A 26,586-nucleotide genomic window follows, 5' to 3' on the forward strand; every position below is an offset into this window, starting at 1 on the left:
GGGGTAGTACCTCTTCCTAAACCTGGTGGTGTGGGTCCTGAGGCACCAGTGCCTTCTTCCTGATGGCAGCAGTGAGAAGAGAGCATGTCCTGAGTGACGGGGGTCCTTGATGATGGATGCTGCTTTCCTGCAACATCCTGTAGATGTGCTCAGTGGTGTGGAGGGTTGTACCCATGATGGACTCAGCCATATCCATTACTTTTTGAAGGCTTTTTCATTCAAATGCATTAGTGTTTCCATACCAGGCCATGATGCAACCTGTCAATATATGCTCCAGTTTTAGATGACATGCCGAATCTTCGCAAACATCAAGGAAAGTAGAGGTTCTTCTGAGCTTTCTTTGTAACGGCACTTACATGCTGGGCCCAAGGCAGATCCTCTGAAATGATAACACCGAGGAATTTCAAAGTTGCCGACCCTCTCCACCTCTGATCCCCTGATGAGGACTGGCTCATCAATCTCCTGCTTCCTCCTCCTGAAGCCAATAATCAGCTCCTTGGTCTTGACAGTAGATGAGAGGTGGTTGTTATGGCACCACTCAGCCAGATTTTCCATCTCCCTCCTATATGCTGATTTGTCACCACCTTTGATTTGCACAACGACAGGGGTGTTGCCAGCAGACTTAAATATGGCATTGGAGCTATGCTTAGCCTCACAGTCGTAAGTGTAAAGTGAGTAGAGCAGGGGGCTAAGCACACGGCTTTGTGGTGCACCTGTGCTGATGGAGATTGTGGAGGAGATGTTGCTGGCAATCCAAACTGATTAGTGAGGAAATCAAGGATCCAGTTGCAAGACAATGCACTGAGGCCAAATTCTTGAAATAATTAGTTTTCAGGGTTAGTATTGAATGACGAGCTGTAGTTGACAGCTTTGCTGTCCAGATGTTCCAGAGTTGCCAATGAAATCATTGAGACCAGAACTCCACCAACATTTCCTTAATATAATGTAACATTTCCTCCATCAAACAATTGCTATTTTCTCTTTTGATTTTTCAGCGGCTGCCAGTGAAATGCACACTTCATTGCTCACATTTGGTATGTTGAATCACACCTCATTGCACAACAGCATAGAGGCACACAAGTAGGAATGAGTGCTGAAGGGTGATATATTGTGTGGATCATACTGCTGCCTGGATCAGAGGCATCAGTGCGTAAAGGCAGTGTGCAGTCTAACAGCAAATAATCATCTTAGTCACTTTTCTTGTAATCACAAGACCCTGTTGGACATTGCTAATGTGGAATGCTGCAAGTCTGATTCACTGATTTATTGGCGGACAGCAGGGGCGGACAGTGGGCGAGTTGCGTGGCCTCATTCGTAGTGGGGACTCGGCCTCAAGCCATGGTGTTGCCTGTTTACAGCCAGCCATGAGAGAGGCAGAGTCAGTATGCTCCACCGAAGGTGGTGTGGCGCGGTGTCCAAGCTGGTGTTGCTGCTGCCCCCTAGTGCTTGCTCAGCAGAATACAAGCTGTATTGTGTTTTACTACAGATTTCTATAACATTTACAGATTCAGGGATTTGGACTTTTTTTTTTGTGAGACTGTATTTTATTGATATCTTTTATGTGCTTGCTATCTCATATGTGCCTTGTGCTGTGTGTGACTGTTGGTGCTATGCATTGCATCTTGGCCCCAGAGTAACGCTGTTTTGTTTGGCTGCATTATGGGTATGGTTGTATGACAACTAAACATGAACTACGAAATAGGAACAGATGCACAAACATTTACATAGTTTGCTTTCTGCAATCCTCACCACTATCTATATTCTCCTGTGGTTTGTTCACCCAGTGGAAACAGGATGTCCACTGCTGTATTATCAGCTTATTGCAGCATTATGCAGACAATACATTTCTTTAGTGAACAAACAGGAATGCAAAACCATGCAGAACAATTGTCCTTGGGGCTTCCTGTCCTAAAGCAGATGTATCTTGCTCAACCTGCAATATAGTAAAAGCATGAAGTTCAGGTTAGTGTCAAAGTAATTGCAGGTCACTCTTCTTCCAAGCTTGGAAACCATGCGCAAATTGTGGCTGGGATACTTCAGTATTTAATAAGATGTTGCCGATAAGTGGCAACTCTGCGTGCAGCTCCAATGAGAATCATCAAATATTCCCATTTAAGACAATTACAGCTGAAATCCACAGTCACAGACACAAATAAGCAACATAATTTTAAAACAATTAAAAAATCTATCAATCCTCAAAAATCGGTGGCCTCCAGACAGCAAACTCAGGACACGAGCATAGTTACCCTTTAAGGGAAATGAAGCATGGAAGGCAAGCTGGTTTGCAAGTACAATGAAACATAGAGCCCTCAGACCCCCTGCTCCTGACTTTCCTACTAGCCAATATATGGTCTCTGGAAAATAAAACTGAAGATCTCAGAGCAAGATTACAGTACCCGAGAGATATCAGGGACTGCTATGTATTTTACTTCATGTAAACATGGCTATCCCCTGGCATTTCAAACACAGTGCTGCAGCCTAGGGCCTTTGCCATTGATCACAAAGACCAGACAGCTCGGTCTTTTAAAGATAGAGGAGGTGGAGTATGCAGCATGGTTAATTCATCAAGGTGCACAGACAGGGTGGTATTATCGCAATCTAACTCACCCAACCTGGAACATCTAGTGGTCAAATGTCATCCATTTTATCTACTAAGGGAGTTTTCTGCCATCGTCCTGGTAATGGTGTACATTCCACCTCTGACCAACGTCAGTCAGGCACTGGAGGAGCTGGGCACCGGGATCAGCAGTCATGAAACAACACACCCTGATGCCTTCCCATCATTGTGGGGGATTTCAAACAGGCCAGCTTGAAGTGTTTGAATAGCTACCACCAACATATCACCAGTGGAACCAGAGGCGCCAGCACACTTGACCACTGTTATATCATATCAAGAATACTAACCATGCCATCTCACGCTCACACTTTGAGAAGTCTGATCACCTGGCTGTACTTCTACTCCCAGCATACAGGCAGAGACTAAAGACCACAGCCAGCACCAGTAGTGAGGACCAAGAAACTATGGTCAAGGGAGGCATAGGAGACTTACAGGACTGCTGTGAGTCGGTGGACATGACAATATTCAGGGATTCATCTTCTGATCTGAATGAATATGCTACAGCTGTCACCGACTTCATCAAGACCTGTGTGGATGAGCTGTGCGGTACCTTCAAAAAGATACCGGACATATCCAAAACAAAAGCCGTGGATGAGCCAGGAGATTTGTAGTCTGCTGAGGGTTAGATCTGCAGCATTCAAGACTGGTGATCCAGAACTACAGGAGAAGTCCAGGTTAAGCTTATGGAAGGTTATTTTAAGAGCAAAAAACAATTTAGATCGAAGTTAGAAACAGAATTGGATGCATGTCAGCTTTAGCAGGGTTTGTAAAACTAACATCATGAATGAATGAGCTCAACACCTTTTATGCACGCTTGGAAAAAGAGAATAAAATGACACCTGTGCAAATCCCTGCAGCATCTGATGATCTTGTGATCTCTGAAAGGTGACCGATGTCAGAACATCTTTCAAGAGGGTGAACTCTTGCAAGGCAGCAGGCCCTGATGGAGGACCTGACAGGGAACTGAAAATCTGTGCCAAGCAACTAGTAGGAGGAGTGATGAAGGACACCTTCAATCTCTCACTGCTGCAGTCGGAGGTTCCCACCTGCTTCAAAAGGGCGGCCATCATACCAGTGCCCAAGAAGAGCAGGATGAGCTGCCTCAATAACTATCACCCTGTTGTACTTACATTTACTGTGATGAAGTGCTTTGAGAGGTTGGTCATGGCCAGAATCAACTCCTGCCTAAGCAAAGACCTGGACCCGCTGCAATTTGCTTCTCATCGCAATAGGTTTACAGCGGATGCAATCTCACTACTCTCGCAATCTCACAATCTTACTGTAATTTATAGTTTTTTTATTATTATATATTGCAATGTAGTGCTGCCGCAAAGCAAACTTTATGACATATGCCAGTTATATTAAACCTAATTCTGATTTAAAACAGTGGCTGAGAAGTGACTGCCTGAAAATTGCCCAGTAACCTCCACAGTTGCTGTTCTTCAACAGCACTCCGAGCCTTACCTTGGATATAACCTTTCTCCCTCACAGACTGCAGTGTGGGTCTCCGCTGTAGGAACTTCTTTAATTTTGTTTTCACCTTCTTGGTGTCTGTAGTTTCAGTAGTACTGACCCCAGGGTTCTTCAAGCTAACTGATGTGAGGAGATCAAAATCAGTGAGTCAATGCGAGCAGAATTGTATGCAATAAAATACACCAAGTTTCAGCAAGAAATGTAATGCTGTGCTCCACTGCTCTGACCACAGACTTGCACATTCTCCGATTCATATATTTGAAGGCTGATATTGAAACTTCTGCCACTGCCTTTCAGACAGTCTAGACCTTAATGCCATGTGGCACAATCATCTCTCCTCTCTCTCTCTCACTGTTCTCTTTAAACCAATTTTAGCTTATGTCCTCTGCTCACCACTTCTCCTAAATACACTTCTCTGAATTTATTGATTCTATTCCAAATTTCCCAGTACCGCAGAATTGTAATCAGGACTTCGATGGCTTCAAGGTTTGTTCCATTGCCAATAAAGTATTTCCCCAAGTTCACACTTAATGTATTACAGTGAAACATGGCAGCAACAGTCAAATGGCAAGATCTCAGAACACCAATGGGAGAAATGACCAGCGCACTGATAACAAGTTAATGAAATACATTGACAAATAAATATCTACCAAGACTCAAAGAAAATTACCAACCCATTTCTTTGAATAATACCATTGTGCCTTTTATATCCCCAGGTATGGATAATCTACCAATGTGCCAGGCACATGGATTGGAATTGAATAGAGAGATATGGGTCAAATGCAGGAAATGACATTAGCATCAATAGGGATTGCAGTTGGCAAGGATGAGTTGGGCTGATGGGCTAATTTCTATGCTATCTGGCTTTATGCCAGTACCTCCTTCAATGGAACACTTGAGAAGACATTGGAGTGGCAGTTTAGAATTTGAAATCCCTGAACTTGTAACTCAGAGACACAAATGCTTGGAAAACATTGTCCAGCAAATGAAAGCCAGGGCAGATTACCATGAGTCAAGCCACTGAATTATCTTTGAGGAACTAATAAATGTAGTTATGGAAAGACTGAAGGGCTGATGTTATGGGAGACAAACATATAGTGAGTACTGGGGAGGGAAGCATGTCATTGGGGGCAGAGGCGGGTGATGCTGGGGTGTGAGGGAAAAAGAGGGAAAGGAGTTGCTTCATGTCTATGCAAGTTAACTTCACCATTATTTATCTTTGAAGATTGTCCAATACCCATAAAATTTGTTATGATGATGTGACAAAAACTAGGGATTAAATTCCATAATATTTGAACTATAGATTTCTGTTAATCATATGATAATGTGAATTCAATCACATTGAAAGTTGATTATGTCACTCAACCCTTCCCCCACCCTACCACCAAAATGAACATTTCCAGATGCTTTCTAGTGTCTCTAGAATTCAAGGAAGCACGCAGGCCAGGTAATCTTGTGAATACCAGCATCGCAACTGCTGTTCCAAGACAGTCTAACTTCACCTTTCAAGCTGTCAGTTCAGGGTCTGCCCCCATCAGTCTCTGCCCTGGCCCAGACTGGCCTATAGCTGCTGACCATCCTATATCTGGTTACCAGGAGCAACAGGAAGCACAGTTTTGGCATTGGAAATATACAAAGGGCTTCTTTAAGCTTTGAGCAAATCAAGGACCATATTTTCAGCCTTCTGCACACAAGGCAAGATTGAAATCTTTTATCACTCTTTTCTCAGAGACGTTACTTACAGGACTGGGTCTCAGAGAATCTGTGACTAAATTTATTTTGTCCAATGTGTCTTAATCCGTTTGATATTATTCTTTTGTATCACTGGTGACACTTAAATAAGCACGTCAAGGTTATCCAGAAACTTACAACGACTTTGTTTCTCGTCCTTCTCTTTGTTGTTGAACTTCTCCGGAGCAGCTATATCATAAGCAGAATCAACTTCGTCTGTGCTCACTGTGTCCAACTTAAAGGCAAATCAAAAGATTAACGATAAAATATTTGCAGAGTGCAGAACCCATTTCAAATGCATGTTACAGGATGTTTTAAGTAGGAATTAGTGGAATGTGAATGCACTTTACCCATTATACCCACTATATCCATTTTCATATTTCACTAACATCACACAATCAGAAACACCATATACAATATATGGACATAAAAGGCAATAGAGATGAAACAGACAAAAAAAAATTTAATTCATTTGAGAAAGAAAAACTTCCCAAAGATTAGACTTGTAGCACCAGGGGTTCAAGGGCAATAGATATATGGAAACATCTGTTCATTATGTGCTGTGTCGTGTGATGAGGGCGATCATGGTCTTTTGGCCACAATTCTTCTTGTCAAATGTTTCTGCACAAGTGATTTGCCATTGCCTTCTTCTGGGCAGTGTCCTTACAAGACAGGTGACCGCAGCCATTATCAATACTCTTCAGAGGTTGCCTGTCTGGCGTCAGTGGTTGCATAACCAGGACTTGTGATATGCACCAGCTGCTCGTATGACCATCCACCACCTGCCCCCCTGGCTTCACATGACTCTGATCGGGGGGCCAAACAGGTGCTACACTCTGCCCAAGGGTGACCTGCAAGCTAGTGGTGGGAAGGAGCATCTTACACCTCCTCTGGTAGAGACACATCTCCACCTGCCACCCTAATATGGAAACACCACATGCTAACTATGCTTCAAGACATACAGTGTGTCACTGCTTGTCCTCCCCATTGCTTAAAATGTTATAACAGCATCTTGGGAGAACTTTCATCACCAGAATATGTGGATTTTAATGGCTGAAGATAGGTGTTCCCCTCTCCCCTCAACCACCTTCTCTGGGCAAGTAAGACTTATTGTGTAGCATTAAAGTTCAGTGGGTATTATGCATTTAAATAAGCTCTACTGGCATACAGACATTCATTGTCTGTCCTAACAGATATTCCCTGCTTAGAACAGAACTCACTCTATTATGTATAAATATAATCTTGTTTTGCTTACGGGCACATACCATTTGAAGGATACTCTCATTGATCATCTTGTACCAGTCCCCAATGACGGATTCTGTATCATATTGTATAAGGTACTCCGAACCCCCTCTTGTTTTCAACTGAAAATAAAAGTATACTTTTAACATACAGAGCAGACAAAACCAGGTGCATTACGGGATAAATGGGTTGAGCACACAACTGTAGCAGATGAAATCCCCACATCTAATCACTGTGAAGGATTTCACAATTGACCAATCTGAAAACCCTACACTCCATTATGTACAGTATATATTTTTTTAAAATTTTAATTACTTTTGGAACACTATCACTGCTGCCAAGGCCAGCTTTTTTTTTTTAAGCATTCATAAGAATCGAGAGTAGTCAAGACTCTGATCAACTGTAGAACCCTGCCCCTACATTTTCAGGGGAGGAGAGGAGAGGCTTGGGATTTTTAAAAAAAACATATCTTGCTATTTCTTCAGTCCTGATGAAGGGTCTCAGCCTAAAGCATTGACTGTTTGTTCATTTCCATGGATGCTGCCTGACCTGCTGAGTTCCCCCAGCACTTGACATATGTTGTGTTGAATTACATCCTGCAATTTATTTGCAATATCATTGCCCAAAATGGATGGAAGACTTAGAAGCATGGCAGGTGATTCAGCTGTCTCACAGCGCCAACCAGGTTTAATTTTGACCTCTGTTTCTGGTTGTTAAATTAATCAGCAAGCCACTATCATTTCACCTAGTGTAGGTGAGTGAAGGGATAAATAGGGGTGTCAATGGGCCCGTGTGAGATTGCGTCGCTGGGAATGTTCTGAGAATCAGCATATAACTGATGGACCAAGTGCCCTCTTTTGTAGGGAAATATGAGACTTGTTTTATATTATTTATCCTTCCGTAGAAATATTGCTGTTCCCAAACCTTTCAAAGTAGTTTTCCAGCAATTACAAGCTCCTTCACTCAATATACCCAGAAACATCGAATTGGCGAATTAGTGGCTGAATGTTGCCTCCTTTTATGATGAGAAATGGATTTAACCCAATGGAAAGCAAGTGTTTGACACAAATTTGCTCTACTGAGTTTCAGCACAGCCGGCAATGTCCTGAGGCAAAAAGAAAAACTGGAGTCAAATTAGCCGTCAGCTGGTGAGAGAGAACAGGCCAAACCTACAGCCAGGTGCTAGTTAAATGGAAACCACCTTCTATCCCATAGGCAAAGAAAAACAGCAATGTAAAGCAGGCTAATGACTAGTGATGACCCCGTTTCACTCTTACAGGTAAACCCTTAAAGAAGCATGTCAAAGGGATTTTAAGATTTCAACACACTTTAGCTAAGGTCAGATAGGGCAGTTAGGATTTAATGGATATTTTATACCTGCATCATAGTTTCTTTTGTAGATTCAATAGTCTACTTAAAATACTAATCATGAAAATTAACAGAATTTGGATATTTTACTCAGCGAAAATGACGAACCCAGGGGTTTCCAACCTGGGGTCCATGGTTAATGGCATAAAAAGGTTGGGAACCCCTAGTTACACATTGTTTGATTTTTGTTCTAATTGTGTTCTTTCTTGTAAAACTTGGGTATAGTTTGTTTTTCTGGTGAATGCTCCTTACCTGATGCTGTGTGCCTGTGATATTGCAGTAGGGCTTTTCATTACACCTGTGCATATGACAATAAACTTGACTTTGACATTGGAGGATACCGATGGATAAATGCTGAACACAGTTGTCTAAATTTCTTCACCATTTGAAAAAAAACTGTCATTTAACTAGGCTGATGCCTCCAATAAAGTAATAGATTTTTTTTTATATAAAGTACTCCAAGGCCAAATTGATAAAAGTACTCCAAGGCCAAATTGATAAAAGTACTCCAAGGCCAAATTGATAAAAGTACTCCAAGGTCAAATTGATAAACGTACCATGTAAAGAACTGTTTCAGAAGAAGCCTGATGATGCAGGACAAACGTTGACATCACGGAGCGAAGATATTAGTCTCCATGTAACAATCAAAAATGCCCTCATTTTTATTTTTCCTCCTTCATGTTGTCAACAATTTTATGCCTATTGTTGGGAAGGTAATCTAATGAGAAGTCAATAGTCTGCACAAATTATTTCAAAGAATCTCATTCTCACCTCTAACACGTTCTTTTTGCTTGATTTGTCCTTTCCTGCCCATCCAATTGTTGCTCCTTTCAGTTCAACTGTATACTCGGGTACAATCTGACCAATTGCCTGTTTCTGGGCAGAGGGAAACATGGAAAGTGAAAGATGCTGAATTCAGCTACCGGTATCCTACTAATTGTTTCGTAAAATCCACTAACAAAAACAGCATTGTGTATGTATAACACTCAAATCTCATACCTATTGCTTTAAATAATCTACCAAGGTCGTTGCCATCATTCCCATTGTTGTGGAAATGATATAGTAACTTTGTTTTTAGAGAGGTGCTTATATTAGGTAGTTTCAATTTGGGAAATTTAATAATTGATTTAAAGTAAAAGCATTGCATTGAAATAGCTACCAATTTTGGCATTACTAATACAGGTGTCACGGTAGCATAGCAGTTAGTGCGATGTTATTTCAGCTTGGGCTGGAATTCAGAGATCAATCCTGGCATCCTCTGTAAGGAGTTTGTACATCCTCCACGTGGAATGCATGGGTTTCTTCCGGGTTCTCTGGTTTCCTCCCACAGTCCAATGACTGTGATTAGGTTAGGGTTAATCAGGCTTAGTGTGGGTTGCTGGGGTGGTGTGGCTCGAAGGACCAGAAGGGCTGGATGGAGAGGGAGAGAGCAAGGATCAGGGGCGGAGACGGTCAGCAACTTTGAATTTCTTAGTGTTATTAATTCAGAGGACCCATCCCGGACCCAGCTCCTAAGTGCAATTACAAAGAAAACACAGCAGCACCTCCACTTCCTTAGGAGTTTGCAAAGATTAGCATGACATCTAAAACTCTGACAAACTTCTATCGATGTGTAGTGGAGAGTCTATTGACTGGCTGCATCACAGTCCTTTATGAAAACACCAAAGTCCTTGAATGAGAACTCCTACAAAGGTTTAGTGGATACGGCCCAGTCCATCACAGGTAAAACCCTCCCCACCATTGAGCACATCTACATGGAGTGTTGTCGAAGGAAAGCAGCCTCCATCATCAGGGACTCCCACCATCCAGGACATGATATCCTCTCACTGCTGCCATCAGAAAGGTGGTACAGGAGCCTCAGGACCCACACCACGAGATTTAGGAACAGTTATTACCACTCAACCATTAGGCTCTTGAACCAGTGGGGATAACTTCACTCAACCTCACTTGCCCCATCATTGAAATATTCCCAAAACCAATGGACTCACATTCAAGGACACTTCATCTCATGTTCTCAATATTTATTTGACATTTATTTATTATTTTTTTGTATTTGCACAGTTTGTTGTCTTCTGCACTCTGGTTGATTGCCCTAGTTGGGCAGTCTTTCATTGATTCTATTATGGTTATTATTCTCTAGACTTATTGAGTATCCTCACAAGAAAATAAATTCAACGATTGTATATGGTGACATATATGTAATTTAATAATAAAATTTACTTTGAACTTTGAGAGTGCATGAGGTGAGGAGGGAAGGATAACTGATCACAACTAAATGAAAATTGGATGTGCTCAATGGCAGTCATTCAACATCACTCATCATACACAATCCTACAAAGTACAAATGACTCATTCAGCTTGTTGGCCTCTCTCAAAACATGACATCACTGTGGAGGGAAAGGTGGCGCACAGATCTGGAACATGCAGTGGGGTGGGTATGTAGAGTTGACATGTCTGGCTGAGAAGTGCCAAATCAGGCCATATTTAAGGGGTGAAAATTAATGGTCTTTTAAGTGAAAGCAGATGGAAGCCCACGGAGAGGAACTGCAAGACACAATTATTCAATAACTGGGCACTCTGCATCTCAACTCTTCCATTGCCCATTCTCTGTATGCTGCAGTTTATTCAGAGTATAGCCTTCAGTACCAAATACCTCAGATTGTGCTTATAATTATATTTGTCACCTTACTTATTCCTGCAATGTTCTAAATCCTACATGCCCTTTTCCTTCAGTAGGTCTATTCCAATTCCAACCTCTTGCAAAACCTTACTCCCTTCTTTCAGCCTGGAAGGCAATGTCTCTTCTATCTTGGTCACATGTGCTTGACCATGGCCTTTTCAAATGGTCTTCCTTTGTCCAGTTAAACATAAAGTCACAAAGAAATGTAGCACAGGAACAAAGCCTTCATCCATCAGGTCCACCCCAACCATCAAGCATCGATTTTTACTCTCTCTCAATGTTGTTGCTGCAGCATCCGTTTATTTTTGGGATACGATGTGGAATTGGGTGTTTTGGCACATTGAGCTACACTGCCCAGCAACCCCTGAGTTAACAGGGGTTAAGGCACGAGAGAGGAGTTGGTGAGAATTGACTGGAAAAGAACACTAGCCGGGATGATGATAGAGCAGCACTGGCTGGAATTTTCTGGAATTTTTGGAAGGCGCAGGATATATACATCCAAAAGAGGAAGTAAAAATTCTAAAGGCAAGATGCAACCATGGTTAATAAGGGAAGTCAAAGCCAATATAAAAATCAAAGAGAGGGCATTAAATAGAGCAAAAATTACTGGGAAGTTAGGGGATTGGGAAGCTTATAAGAACCAACAGAAGGCACCTAAAAAAAAGTCAGTAAGAAGGTAAAGATGGAATACCAATAATATTAAAAAGGACACCCAAAGTTTCTTCAGGTACATAAAGAGTAAAAAAGAGGCACAAGTGGATATCAGACCACTTGGAAAAAAAATGCTGGAGTGGTAGTACTGGGGCGACAAGGAAACAGCAGACAAACTGAATAAGTATTTTGCATCAGTCTTCACTGTGGAAGACACCAGCAGTATGGTGGAAGTTCCAGGTGTCAGGGGACATGAAGTTACCCCAGATGTGGGTGAAGAGATTGTGGAGGTATTAGTAATGACCTTTCAAAAATCATTAGTTTCTGGAATGGTTCTGGAAGATTGGAAAATTGCAAATGTCACTCTACTCTTCAAGAAGGGGGAGGCAGGAGAAAGGATACAGTCTGACCTCAGTAGCTGGGAACATTGTTAAGCTTGTAGTTTCAGAGTACTTAGAGGCACTAGATAAAATAGGTAGTAGTCAGCAGGGAAAATCTTGCCTGACAAGTCTGTTGGAATTATTTAAAGAAATAACAAGCAGGATAGACAAAGGAGAATCATTTGATCACAAACAAGAGAATATCTGCAGATGCTGGAAATCCAAGCAACACACACAAAATGCTGGAGGAACTCAGCAGGCCAGGCAGCACCTAGAAAAAGACTACAGTCAATGTTTTGGGCCATAACATCGACTGTACTCTTTTCCTAGGTGCTGCCTAGCCTGCTGAGTTCCTCCAGCATTTTGTGTGTGTTGCAAGAATTGGTGATGTTGTGTACTTGGATTTTCAGAAGGCCTTTGACAGGGTGCCACACAAGGCTGCTTAACAAACTAAGAGCCCATAGTATTGCAGGAAAGATTCTAGAGTGGATAAAGTAGTGGCTGATTGGTAGGAAGCAAAGAGTGGGAATAAAGGGGTTCTGTAGGGGTCTGTATTGAGACAGATCCTTTTGACATTATATGTCAATGATTCGGATGATGGAATTGATGGCTTTGTTGCAAAGTTTGCAGATGGTACAAAGATAGGTGGAGGGGCAGGTAGTTTTGAGGAAATAGGGAGGCTACAGAAGAACTTAAATTAGGAGAATGGGCAAAAAATGGCAGATGGAATACAGTGTCAAGAAGTGTATGGTCATACACTTTGGTAGAAGAAATCAAAAGGGTTGACTATTTTCTAAATAGAGAGAAAGTACAAAAATCTGAGGTGCAAAGGGATTTGGGAGTCCACGTGCAGGGTTCTTTAAAGGTTAATTTTCATGTTGAGTCTGTGGTGAGGAAGGCAAATGTGATGTTAGCATTCATTTCAAGAGGACTAGAATATAAAAGCAAGGATGTAATGTTGAGACTTTATAAAGCACTGGTGAGGCCTCCTTTGGAGCATTGTTAGCAGTTTTTGGACCCTTATCTTAGAAAGGATGTGCTGAAACTGGACAGGGTACAAAGGAGGTTCATGAAAATTATTCCAAGACTAAATGGCTTGTCATATGAGGAGTATTTGATGGCTCTGGGCCTGTATTCACTGGAATTTAGTAGAATGAGGGGTAACCTCAAAGAAAATAGAAAACCTACAGCATAATACAGGACCTTCAGCCAAACATGTACTTGCTTTAGAAATTACCTTGGGTTACACATAGCTGTCTATTTTTCTAAGCTCCATGTACCTATCCAAGAGTTTCTTAAAAGACTCTCATTGAAAGATGAAAGTTTTGACAGAGTGGATGTGGAGAGGATCTTTCCTATGGTGGGAGTATTTAAGACTAGAGGGCACAGCCTCAAAGTAGAGGGGTGTACTTTTAAATTAGAGATGAGGAGGAATTTCTTTAGCCAGAGAATGGTGAATCTGTGAAATTCTTTGCCACAGGTGACTGTGGAGGCCAAGTCTTTATGTATATTTAAGGAAGAATTTGATAGGTTCTTGATTGACCATGGCATTAAGATATATGGTGAGGTGGGTGGGGGAGATAAGAAGGCATGAGATTGGGACTGAGGAGAAAAATGGATTGGCCATGATGAAATGGCAGAGCAAACTCAATGGGCCAAATGCTTAATTTTGCTCCGATATCTTATGGTCTTAACCCTAGCCTAACCCTGAGACAATTTACAATGACCAATTAACCTACTAGCTGATAAGTCTTTGGAATATGGGAGGAAACCACAGCATCTGGAGGAAACCCAGGCGGTCACGGGGAGAATGTCCAACCTCTTTAAAGGCAGCGACAGGACCTCCCTGAATCACCTTGGAGATGTCAACTAATGTTAAAATTGCCTATTAAGTCAATTTATTTTTGTCTGTTATTAAATCTATTGAAAGATCTCAATGCAATAATAATCAAGCAAGCTCTACAATGGTTGCCAATCTGCCCTGTCACCTTACAGCCCAGTTGGTGCAAATGACCCTCACAGTTTCATTATTTCTATTAGATTTTTATGGCATTGCAGTCTAAACGTTATTACCAGGCTCCCTGCAGACTGATTCTTGGGATCTTTGTAAAATGTCAGTATTCCTCCCTGCAGAACAGTCCAGGATGATGCCCAGTTCTTCCTGAAATTCAAACCAAGGATCAGTGAAATGGATTGGACATGCTCTAAAGCAATTTCGCTGACTGTAGATTTTCCAATCAAATGAACAGACAAGAATTTAATGTTTCCATAAAATATTGCTCAAAAAGTTGTTAGGTGCATAAGTATAGACCTGCACTGATTGACTGAGGGGAAAAGGAAAGGAAAGGTTCCATTGCCAGTGTTTGTCAGTGAGTGAACAATGACTTCCTGTAGTCCAGTTTACTCTGTACTGAAGAATGAAAATAAACTATTTTGAATCTTGAATCACAGTAATCAAGAACAGGAATAACTTATTGCATGGTTGTTAAATGGCTAAAGGTTAATTTCATGGGTTAGCACAGCCAGTACAGATCTTCCAATGGCAGGTGCCTACAGTACATCAAGAACATGGAAGCCAAAATCAACATCCTGACAGATGGCAGAAATGATTTTTCAGTAATTGAAAATATTTAAAGTCACCTTTTCCCACTTCACCAGCTAAATACCAATGCAGTATTTCTGCACTATGCTGGGACAACAACAAACTATGCAATTAATACCTACAATCCACATAAATGGGCTTTGGAGACTCTCAATGAGAAGCAATGAACATTTCCAATAAGAGCCAATATATTTGGGAGAGGATGGGAGAGGGGTTTGGTAAAGAAACACACTGAAGCACAATTACTTTAAAAAATTCTATACAAATGTCTCAAAGGGAATTGTCCTTATACATACTGTGGCACAGATACCCTGTGATCAGATACCAAGAAGCCAGTCTCCTATTTTTAATTAGGTGGATAATCTAAACAATATTATTCACATTAATCTTCTATGCTGAAACATTTTAATTGGCCAGATGGACTCAGATTTTGAAAATGAGAAGGTAATCAAAAAAGGATCAACTGCTAGTAATAACAATATGAATTATACAATTGATATTGTTATTCCTAACTACTTGATCCTCCAATAATAGTGGTTAATTGGTAACAGAACACAATATGATTGGACCTACATCAGTGCATGACTATAAAGAAAGTAATCACTAAGTTAAACAAGAGGAAACAGGCAGAAAAGGATTATCTCGATCTGTTGTTGAAGCACCATAAGGAAAATGAATACTAGGTAAGATGTTCAAATATGGCAGAAAGCCTGCTGGTTGCAAAAGTAATGCATATAAAAGACTGACATAAATATTACCATAATGTCACAAAGGAACTGTTAGAAGAATGTGCCTTTTTCACTTAAATATCACACCAGAATAGAAGGTACCAAAAAACAAAGTTCTAAAGAGTAATTGGTACAATGTGGTGAAACAACATAAAACTTTAATACAGTGAACTTGCACATATACTTAACTTGCAAGTGAGGAAATGAGCAGGAAGGAAGCAGCCTTTCAGAGCTTTAATTAACATCCTACTTATCACATAAGCAAACTGAAACTCACTGAATTTAGCCACACATTTAACTTAAGAACTGCAATGTCACTAAACCTCTTGGGAAGACATCAAGTCGAGTAAGATTTCTCACCTGATGCGCTTCCCGTTATCTGCCACCTTGGCTTTGTTTAGAATTCCAGCTTTATCCAATGATTGGGACTAAACAATTGAAAGAGAAATCACATGTGAACACACACAGAGGGAGAAGTCAAAAGCTATGTGCTCACTTCCCATGCACATCAAACTGCCAGTAAATAGCTGCATTACAAGTGAGGTAGAAATTAGTTACATGCTGGAGACGAATGAGAACTGAAAATACCCACAGCAGTTTGCTATATCTATAGGGTATCCTACTAAAAGCAGCCAGAGCCTCAGTGAAGCTGCTCAGCTCCAGCTAACACCAAGGGAGTGTTAAGGGCTGAGAAGGGATCAGGCACTAGGTGGAGACCATAATTTTTTTAAAAAAAAGACTTTTCAGATGTTAGAAATTCAGCACTTTAAAAAGTAATCAGTGAACAGGATCCCCAATGAAACACCGTGCATAAGGAGTAAACTCCGGAGGAGTTGAAGAGCATGCCAAGCTGTTATGGGAATTGCAGCAAGTGGATCAGTGTGAAGTAGGAGATGACCTCACAGACAACAGGAAGCACTAACGTGAGGGAGCAGGATTTCAACACGGTGCCCAAGTGCAAGTTCAGCACTAAAATCAGACGCATTTCGCCTATGGATAGCGAATAACGCCTTAAAAAAACAGAACAGAAATTAATTAATTTCAAACTCATTTGCAGTTAGTTGCTTGTTTTCCCTTATTTGTGGGATACCATAACATTCTATAGGGGGCAAAATTGAAGGTCCCAAACATTCTCACCAAATCTGCAAATCATTTTACCCCAACAATATTGGACATGATGCATCTCTCAACCAAATATGGAAGAGGCTTACACAAAGTCAAGAATGAAATAATGGATTCACTCAGCTTTTAAACACATCAGCATCAAAAATCATCTTTGATCATATGTACTAAAAGCCAATACAACACTGGCTGCGTATTTCAATCCATTTCTAAAATCTACTTCATTCTTTGAAGCATGGCGTATTTAGCACAATGGACTGAGATTGAAAGTCAATCCAGTGATCCCAAAGTATACAATTATATCCAGCACTTAGCAAAGTCAGATGTGAAAACATCAGATATGAACTGTGTTCCAAACTGATTCCTTCTTTGGCTGTTGTATGGTCCTTTTTGAGGATGTTTTGTAACATTGAAGTTTTTCTTTGCCCCTAATTTACTTCAGAAAACTGGGACAAAAGAGACACTAGGCATTTATGGTTAAAATGTCATAAAATAAATCCCACATAAATAGCACAAGTAAGAATGAGGCACAATTACAGTCATTGTGGACTAGATTTTCTATGTACATACAAATATCTTGGCCATTGCGCAATCCATAGCATTGAAGGGGAAATAAATCACTGTAAATATAAACATACACATTTTGCTTTGAACATATTACATGGGTTTCTCATTGAATCATTTAAGTTTTAAAACATCCACATCCATTTGTATGCCCAGAGAGGAATTATTATTTGGATTGTGAACTGAATGATGTGTAACTAATTTTCATATATAAGATCTCAGCTCTTTGTTCTCATTATGATAGGACAGACTCAATACCAAATACAACTGTGCCATTGTTGATTGTGTTAATTGCTATAGAAAATGTGACACAGGGATCGTTAAGGTGCTAGGCTTGCATTGTATACATCTGTGTGATATCTCCATAATACAGAATACAACTGAAACTTAATATTTTAACAAACACTTAAATATTTGTTTGTGTTCACTTCGATATGAACATCCACACCACTGTTCATACAGAATGCTTCAATTTGACTCTAAATTGACCCCATCACCATCCATACTGGAGGCAAGAATGTTCCAAAATTTAATTTCCAACTCAAACCCGCCTCCACCCCCAAACATCTTTGGATGGTTAGAGATTCACTGGTCTGCTCACCCGCATCACCAGATCAAAATCCCATGCACAGTAGCCCAGTTGGACTAATTTCAAGTTTAAACTAGAAGTCAGAAAAGATTTTCATCTCATGAGTTTGGATATGAACCCTGGTGCTCGAGGTGACACTGTGGTAAACAAGAGGGATCTTCAAGGCTATGACCCTGCAGAGCCCGACAGAATAGTTCATCACTTACCTTCTCCTCAGGTTCAGAGCGTAGTGGTGGAACCATTTTCAGTGACTGGCCATGGCGCCAGTTTGAAAAAACTAAATTTCCCTCTTGGTCGATTCCATTTCCTGCACTATGTCGATTTGAGTGAGCTTCATACTGGGGAAGGGGTAAAAGCATTAAATTGTCTGCTTAATCCAACCAGCTGGTAATGCATAAAAATACAATCTAGACATTTATAAAATGATCGTTTCTCTGTCACAGGATAAAGAAGCAGTTATCTCTTTTCAGGTACAATGTAAGAAGAGCCACTGCATGTACTGCCCCAGAGAATGATCTGGAGTGAAGCAGTTCAAGTTCTTCTCACTAGAAGAGGTTTTAATTCGAATTGTATAGAATACTATCTTGTCTGTTTATAACATATGCAAGATTTTTATGACTAATCTTTCTAAATTTGGTCTGTTACCAGAAAACCTATAATTCTTCAGACCCAAAACCTAGAAAGGGTAGTATCCTTTCTCCAAAAACTGATTCATAGTATTCCTAGTTCAAAAGGTACACATGTGCCCATATGCTCACACAATCCAGCAACGCTCAGAGCTGAATTTCAGTTGGTGAGGGGCAGTGGGAATTGAGTGCAATGATGTACAATCCACAAAACTAGGAAAATAGTGTGCTGCAATGGAGATTAGAGAAACCTGTTGCTCTGAATGGTCAATTCTCACTCCCACTGGAATCTGACTGTGGGTATTGGCAGCAATCTAGGACCAGGTGGCACCCAACTGTGGCAGGTTCCCAGGAAACATTCGATGCAAGACAGGTCATGGATTCTTTGTGAGAACTGGAGGAAAATTCCTGCTCTTCTTATGGAAACTTCAATTTAAATTTTGCAGCTCACTTATTGAACTCCTAAGATCCACAATCCCCTTCCCTCAAGCCTGACCTGACTGCTCCTGCACCATCCAAACCCCTCGTCTCACCCACCTTACAGTCAGTTCTCAAGGAGATAGCAAGGATATGATTGGCTAACTTATGGAAAATTCCATTACTTTCCAATGTGTGACTGCCCACTTTTCTTTTAAATAGAAGAACAGAAGAAGCTGAAGCTGGACTATGTCATTTGGCCCATGAAGTCCGCTCCATTATTCAATAAGATCGAGACTGAGCCAGTCTTGTTACTTTCCTACTTTGTCCACATACCTTGATTCCCCTTTTGTTCAATTGTCTACATTGAATACATTCAATGAAGCCATCACCATAGCTCTCTTGGCTAGAGAATTACAATGTCATGACTAGGTGAAAGACAACAAATTCTGGAATGGAAGAGCCTTTATTTCTAAACCTGAGTCCTGAAGTTTGAGATACCACAACTACCGAAAATATTCCACCAACAATCACTCAGTCAATCCTCCTCAAAACCCTGCACGTTTCAGATATATCACCTCACATTCTTCCAAATTTCAATGAGTACAGGTTCATTGTGCAGATGAACATCTTTCTTTTTATGTCATCCCAGAAATCAACCTAATCAAACAGAAATCATTCTCTGTACCAGCTTTGATGCAAGTATATCCCTCTACAAGTCCAGACCTTAGCATCAGATACATAGTCTGGGAAAATCCTATCCCAAGTCCTGAAAACAAGTACGTCTGATTTTGGATAATTGGGCTATTTTGTTAAATCGGCCAGCCACTTATTTGGAACAACTCCTGAAGAATAAAAACTAGTCGAGAAAATAGCTGGGATTCCTTTTATCTGGGACACTATGCCACTTAATTGGTACAGGAGACTGTTGCCAAACAGCTTTTAACTATAAACAGTCAAGTGCACTTGTGTGACCATTAGACACTACACCATGCTCAGAGCAGTTTTTAAATAGTCTCAGTTGCATGTGTTTGTGTTAAAAAAAATGATTTTTGTCACTGATATTTGGTGAGCAATAAGCAACAAGACAATTCAGAACTTCTTTGCTCTCTGTGGTTTCAAACGTCCAAGTTTTGATGTGCCAGAAATGGCCCAGAGTGAAAATTAAACTATTTCATGTCTTCAAAAGTTAGAACCCACGAGGAATTTTGAGCTATCGACAATCATCTTGAAAGCTATGACGAAAATAAAGATTAGCCGAATATAATCTCGAAGATTGTAGGAAGGCAGTCCATTATCTGCACCAGGTGTCTGCACTGATTTTGTTCATTTACAGTCAATCAAAAGAACACGGCAGCACACACTGGTACACTGGATCCATCATTAACAGTTTTATAGTACTGTAGTAGTATTGATAGTGTTCTATATTTCACTTAAATACATAATTTGTTACTCAGTTAAATGGTAGCTTGCCTTTTTTTTTAAAAATGTACCTTCTTAACTATTTCCACCAAACTTCAGCTAATTGGGTCAGCCGCTTAATTGGGCTAAAATGTACGGGTCATGATGTGTCCCAATTAACTAGAATCCACTGTATTGAGGATTCATTTCTCTAAGGCACAGCCAATCATCAGAACTGTACATCCAGATCTTAGTGATTTTTTAAGGCATGTTACTACAGAGTATGGGTGGCAGAATGGAGATACGTCTCTACCAAAGGAGGTGCAAGGCGTTCCTTCCCTATGCTAGCCTGCGGGTCACCATTGGGCACCTGCTTAGTGCCCTCCCTCCACCTGATCGGGGTCACTTGAAACTGTGGGAGCAGGTGCTGGGTGGTCGTACGAGCAGCTGGTGCATATCACAAGTCCTGGTTTTGTGACCACTGACACCAGGCAGACAATCTCTGAAAAGTGTTGATAATGGCTGGGGTCACCTGTCTTGTAAAGGTGCTGCCCAGAAGGCAGCATTGGCAAACCACTTCTGTAGAAAAGTTTGCCAGGAACATTCACAGTCATGGGAAGACTATGATCACCCATGTGATATGACATCGCACATAATGAATGAATGACGAAAGAGTCATCCAGTAATGTACAGGTCAAGATTGGAGTGACTCTATAGTCAAGTGTACATTGTGCCATGATGTCTTTGCCTTTCAGATCTGTCTTCAGATGGGGCATATTAGTTACTGGCAGAATAGAGTTGAATGTTACCCCATTAATGAAAGATTAATGTTTTTGATTGTATCACACCTAGGATTGTTGAAGTCTTTCACGTGCATAAATGTGGGAGGCCCTGCAATGCATACCCGTGGTGGCCTTCAAAGATTGCGTGTTGTGCTGTATACAAAACTGGATCTGCAGAAAGTACACACGTAGTCCTTAGAGAATGAAATGGATAATGAGGTGGTGAGGGAGAACTGCCGTGATTCAAATGGCCAATCACGTCGCCAAGAGAGGAGATTCCAAGATCAAATCAGATTAGGAGTGGAAGATTTGTGTGGTGGGCCACCAGTGAATAAATTTAAATTGTCTGCAGTGACTTATTAGAGTCACTTTTATCCTCTTGATTGACAGGCTTCCTGATCTTTGGACCATTTGATAAAAACAATGCACGTGACTCAGTTTCAGCACCATTCTTTGCTAGAGAATGGATTTGGGCAACGTGTGGCAAAAGGCATTGTGGAAAGTCATTTCCCTGCTTGTGAGATTATGGTGTGGTTGAAGAGAGTTACTGAACTAAGTAGCAGTGTGGCCCTTTACACAGGGGTCAGTGTTGGAAGTCAATTCTAAACCATGAAGCGTGAACAAAATGGTGCATAAATTGTTGACAGGTTCTGGCATTTTTCTTTTGATTTGACATGATGCATAATACTTTGTAGATTAGCTCAAAAATCCTACTTCAATATATTTTAAATTTAGAAAAAGAGATAGTAAAAATGTGAAAAGAGTTGTGTGGGTTGAATACTTTTTCCAAGGCACTGTACATCCTGCTGTATAAATTATTCCTACTGCTTCAATCAGTTCTTCACAAGACTATTCCCTCAGGTCAATGCTTCTCAAAACAACTCATCCTGCAGGTACAGACATTTTCTATCCCTGCAATCCCACAGATTCATGTTAGGCCACCACTAGCCTTCAACATCTTTGTGTGATAGAAACATAGAAACCCTACAGCACATTACAGGCCCATTGGCCCACAATGCTGTGCCAACTGTGTACTTACTTGAGAAATTACCTAGGGTTACCAGCGCCCTCTATTTTTCGAAGCTCCATCTACCTATCCAGGCGTCTCTTAAAAGACCCTATCATATCCACCTCCACCACTGTCGCTGGCAGCCCATTCCATGCGCTCACCACTCTCCGTGTAAAAAACTTACCCGACATCTCCTCTGTACCTACTTCCAAGCACCTTAAAACTGTGTCCTGTCGTGCTAACCATTTCAGCCCTGAGAAAAAGCTTCTCACTATCCACACGATCAATGCCTCTCATCATCTTATACACCTCTATCAGGTCACCTCTCATCCTCCGCCGCTCCAAGGAGATAAGGCCGAGTTCACTCAACCTATTCTCATAAGGCATGCTCCCCAATCCAGGTAACATCCTTGTAAATCTCCTCTGCACCCTTTCTATGGTTTCCACATCCTTCCTGTAGTGAGGTGAACAGAACTGAGCACATTATCTACATTGTCCCGCTGTAACCTCTGACAGCCCTCCAACACTATCCACAACACCCCCAACCTTTGTGTCATCAGCAAATTTACTAATCCATCCCTCCACTTCCTCATCCAGGTCATTTATAAAAATCACAAAGAGAAGAGGTCCCAGAACAGATCCCTGAGGCACACCACTGATCACCGACCTCCATGCAGAATACAGACCGTCTACAACCACTCTTTGCCTTCTGTGGGCAAGCTGATTCTGGATCCACAAAGCAATGTCCCCTTGGATCCCGTGCCTCCTTATTTTCTCAATAAGTCTTGCATGGGGTACCTTATCAAATGCCTTGCTGAAATCCATATACACTACATCTACTGCTCTTCCTTCATCAATGTGTTTAGTCACATCCTCAAAAAATTCAATCAGGCTCGTAAGGCACGACCTGCCTTTGACAAAGCCATGCTGACTATTCCTAATCATATTATGCCTCTCCAAATGTTCACAAATCCTGCCTCTCAGGATCTTTTCCATCAGCTTTCCAACCACTGAAATAAGATTCACTGGTCTATAATTTCCTGGGATATCTCTACTCCCTTTCTTCAATAAGGGAACAACATCTGAAACCCTCCAATCCTCCAGAACCTCTCCCGTCCCCATTGATGATGCAAAGATCATTGCCAGAGGCTCAGCAATCTCCTCCCTTGCCTCCCATAGTAGCCTGGGGTACATCTCGTCTGGTCCTGTAGATTTATCCAATTTGATGCTTTCCCAAAGCTCCAGCACATCCTCTTTCTTACTGTCTGTAGGCTCAAGCTTTTCAGTCCGCTGTAAGTCACCCCTACAATTGCCAAGATCCTTTTCCGTAGTGAATAATGAAACAAAGTATTCATTAAGTACCTCTGCTGTCTCCTCCAGTTCCATACACACTTTTCCTCAATAGGTTTATAGAATAGGCTGATGCCATTATTAGCTTCTTCCTCCTGTACCACCCTCACAACCTCATTATCCATTTCATCAGGATCTTGGGCCAAAATGTCATCTGTTCATTTCCCTCCAACGATGCTGCTTGACTTGCTGCATTCCTCCAGCGTTTTGTGAATGCTGCTCAAGATTTCAAGCATCTGCAGAATCTCTTGCATCCCCCTACAACTCCACTCACTGCAACAGTTTCATACTGCATTTGGCAGCAGAACTTGGGTCTCTGCAGGGAAACGTTGCTCTAGGCATTCAACCTGCTATAACTAAACTGCTGTAGAAGCAGAACACAAACCAACCTGGCAATTTAGTGCACGATTAGCTCCTCATTGGGCAGTAAGTGCAAAGCACATTGCAGGTTATTCACCAGTGTTACGAGGATTAACCCTCAAGTATTAACTCTCAGTAATAATGATCAGTTAGGCACAGAGAGTATCTGTATTTACTGAGAAGTACCTTTATTGGCTCAGCTAACAGATGTGTAAATTTACAGAACTAAAAACCTATGTGCACACCTATTAGGTTTCCCTGACCCTCCATGAACAGTCAAAAAGGAGAAAAGGTAATACCTATGAAATGTAGTCTACGCTGGTCAGACATTCCTCGTAGTCTCGATGTAGTCTCGTACGTGTGCTTGCAACACTGTGTGTCCGACAGAGTGATCAGCAGCACTGGGGCTCCACAGGGGACTGTCTTGTCTCCCTTTCTCTCCACCATTTACACATCGGACTTCAACTACTGCACAGAGTCTTGTCATCTTCAGAAGTTTTCAGATGACTCTGCCATAGTTGGATGCATCAGCAAGGGAGATGAGGCTGAGTACAGGGCTACGGTAGGAAATTTTGTCACATAGTGTGAGCAGAATTATCTGCAGCTTAATGTGAAAAAGACTAAGGAGCTGCTGGTAGACCTGAGGAGAGCTAAGGTACCGGTGACCCGTTTCCATCCAGGGGGGCAGTGTGGACACGGTGGAGGATTACAAATACCTGGGGATACGAATTGACAGTAAACTGAACTGGTCAAAAAACACTGAGGCTGTCTACAAGAAGGGTCAGGGCTGTCTCTATTTCCAGAGGAGACTGAGGTCCTTTAACATCTGCCAGACGATGCTGAGGATGTTCTACAATTCTGTGGTGGCCGGTGCTATCATGTTTGCTCTTGTGTGCTGGGGCAGCAGGCTGAGGGTAGCAGACACCAACAGAATCAACAAACTCATTCATAAGGCCAGTGCTGTTGTGGGGATGGAACTGGACTCTCTGACGGTGGTGTCTGAAAAGAGGATGCTGTCTAAGTTGCATGCCATCTTGGACAATGTCTCCCATCCACTACATAATGTACTGGGTGGGCACAGGAGTACATTCAGCCACAGACTCATTCCACCGAGATGCAGCACAGAGCACCATAGGAAGTCATTCCTGCCTGTGGCCATCAAACTTTACAACTCCTCCCTTAGAGGGTCAGACACCCTGAGCCAATAGGCTGGTCCTGGACTTATTTCATAATTTCCTGGCATAATTTACATATTACTATTTAACTATTTATGGTTCTATTACCATTTATGGTGCAACTGTAACGAAAACCAATTTCCCCCGGGATCAATAAAGTATGACTATGACTACTATGACTATGACTAATTGCCACAATTCCTGTGGGGTCATCCGCAATGGTTGGTCTCCACAGAGTTGTCACTTCCTGCGCTCCCAAAATCCTCCGTTCTTACACTTTTCTTATCAGATCAATCTATGATGTTTTAATTTCATTGGCCCAAGGTCATCTGACTGACCTGTGTCAGCTTCTCAATGGATGTGGCCCAAGATTACAAGCAGAATTGCTTTATGGCTGTTTCCTTCAGCCTTATGCTTAGGCAACTTCTTTCGTTTCAGTCCAACTTAGACCGATTCAAACTAGTCTGACCAGGTCAGCCAAACACTGGGCTCAGATAATGAGATCACAGGCTGTTCCTTCTGAGAACTTCCATTTTTCATAGTAAACAGCTTCTTATCTGAGAATTATCTCAGGTTTAAACTACTTGCATCCACATTCAACTGCTCTGATTAAGCTATCGCTGAGCAAGAATGAGTTCACCAAATAGTTCACAAAATGGCGGCTGCAAGAACATTTTCACAAAATGGCCACCTCCATTCTTGCAACCACAAGGCAAGAACAAAAACTTTTGTTTTGTCTACTTCCACTGTTCTTGCCCCATTCCTGTTCACTAATTTGCAGATTGTTGTTCTTTCTAGCCAATATCAGTTAATTGAGAAGAGAGTGTCAGGGGTATTGACAATCTCATCACATACATAGACAACATTGAGGTAATGATACGCACATCTGAAAACCCAATTTTCTGGGCTGGTAATGCATTGGACACAAATAAAGTTTGCAGATGCTGAAAATACAAAGGAATACACAAACACAAAATGCTGGAGAAACGCAGCAGGTCAGGTAGCAACTACGCAAAAGAGTAAACAGTCAATGTTTCAGGCCAAGATGAAGGAGGGTCCACTGTTTGCTCTTTTCCATAGATGTTGCCTGCCGCGTGTGTGTGCATTGGAATGGGTGCAATTCCATCAGAGTCTTTACAAAACAACTTTTTAATGCTTACTTATGCATAGACAAGAATATAGTTAGGAACGAAATCTAAGCAATATGGATACTCTATAATGGAATTATGCATAGACAAGAATATAGTTAGGAACAAAATCTAAGCAATATGGATACTCTATAATGGAATTATCAATCAGGGTTCCTTTATGGTTCAATTTCCAATAACTATAACCATTCCTTACCTGTGGAAGTTCCCACTCTGATTTGTCTTCATCTGGATTATAGTAATAATACTTGCCGTTGGTGTCCATATGCCTGATCCACTACGAAGAACAAAATACAAATTGAGAGCACACTATATCAGTCATCATACAAAATGTTAACAATCCTGTAAAAGAAATGATGTCTGAGGAATTATAAAATTTAAGGCACAAAGTCCAAGATTTTGGATAGATACAGAAAAGCAAACCCTGTCACTGAACTACTCCCAGGGATTGTTCATAGCTGAAGTAACCAGCCAAAATCAATGCAGCTCCATCAAATGTCATTCAATGGTGGCACAAGCTCTGATAGGAGGCAGACAATCCTCCACATGTGAAGTACAGGAAGTTAACATA

At 41.3% G+C, this 26,586-nt stretch overlaps 1 protein-coding gene across 7 annotated transcripts in view; it reads right to left on the bottom strand.

Annotated features, from left to right (window-relative positions):
• Positions 1-26,586, bottom strand: part of LOC140191897 (rho GTPase-activating protein 27-like) — a 272,124-nt gene that overhangs the window by 20,886 nt on the left and 224,652 nt on the right. For 6 of the 7 annotated variants that reach the window (XM_072249735.1, XM_072249734.1, XM_072249731.1 and 3 more), the window contains 9 exons: positions 26,212-26,292; positions 17,954-18,085; positions 16,396-16,482; positions 15,833-15,900; positions 14,216-14,303; positions 9,203-9,307; positions 7,087-7,185; positions 5,960-6,056; positions 4,082-4,210 (listed from right to left, as the gene is read on the bottom strand). In XM_072249735.1, the coding sequence (XP_072105836.1) occupies positions 4,082-4,210; positions 5,960-6,056; positions 7,087-7,185; positions 9,203-9,307; positions 14,216-14,303; positions 15,833-15,900; positions 16,396-16,482; positions 17,954-18,085; positions 26,212-26,292 (886 nt within the window). The remainder of the gene's footprint in view (positions 1-4,081; positions 4,211-5,959; positions 6,057-7,086; positions 7,186-9,202; positions 9,308-14,215; positions 14,304-15,832; positions 15,901-16,395; positions 16,483-17,953; positions 18,086-26,211; positions 26,293-26,586) is intronic. The other variant, XM_072249733.1, reaches the window with a different exon arrangement.

The sequence above is a fragment of the Mobula birostris genome, chromosome X (genome assembly GCF_030028105.1).
Source record: "Mobula birostris isolate sMobBir1 chromosome X, sMobBir1.hap1, whole genome shotgun sequence".
NCBI lineage: Eukaryota > Metazoa > Chordata > Chondrichthyes > Myliobatiformes > Myliobatidae > Mobula > Mobula birostris.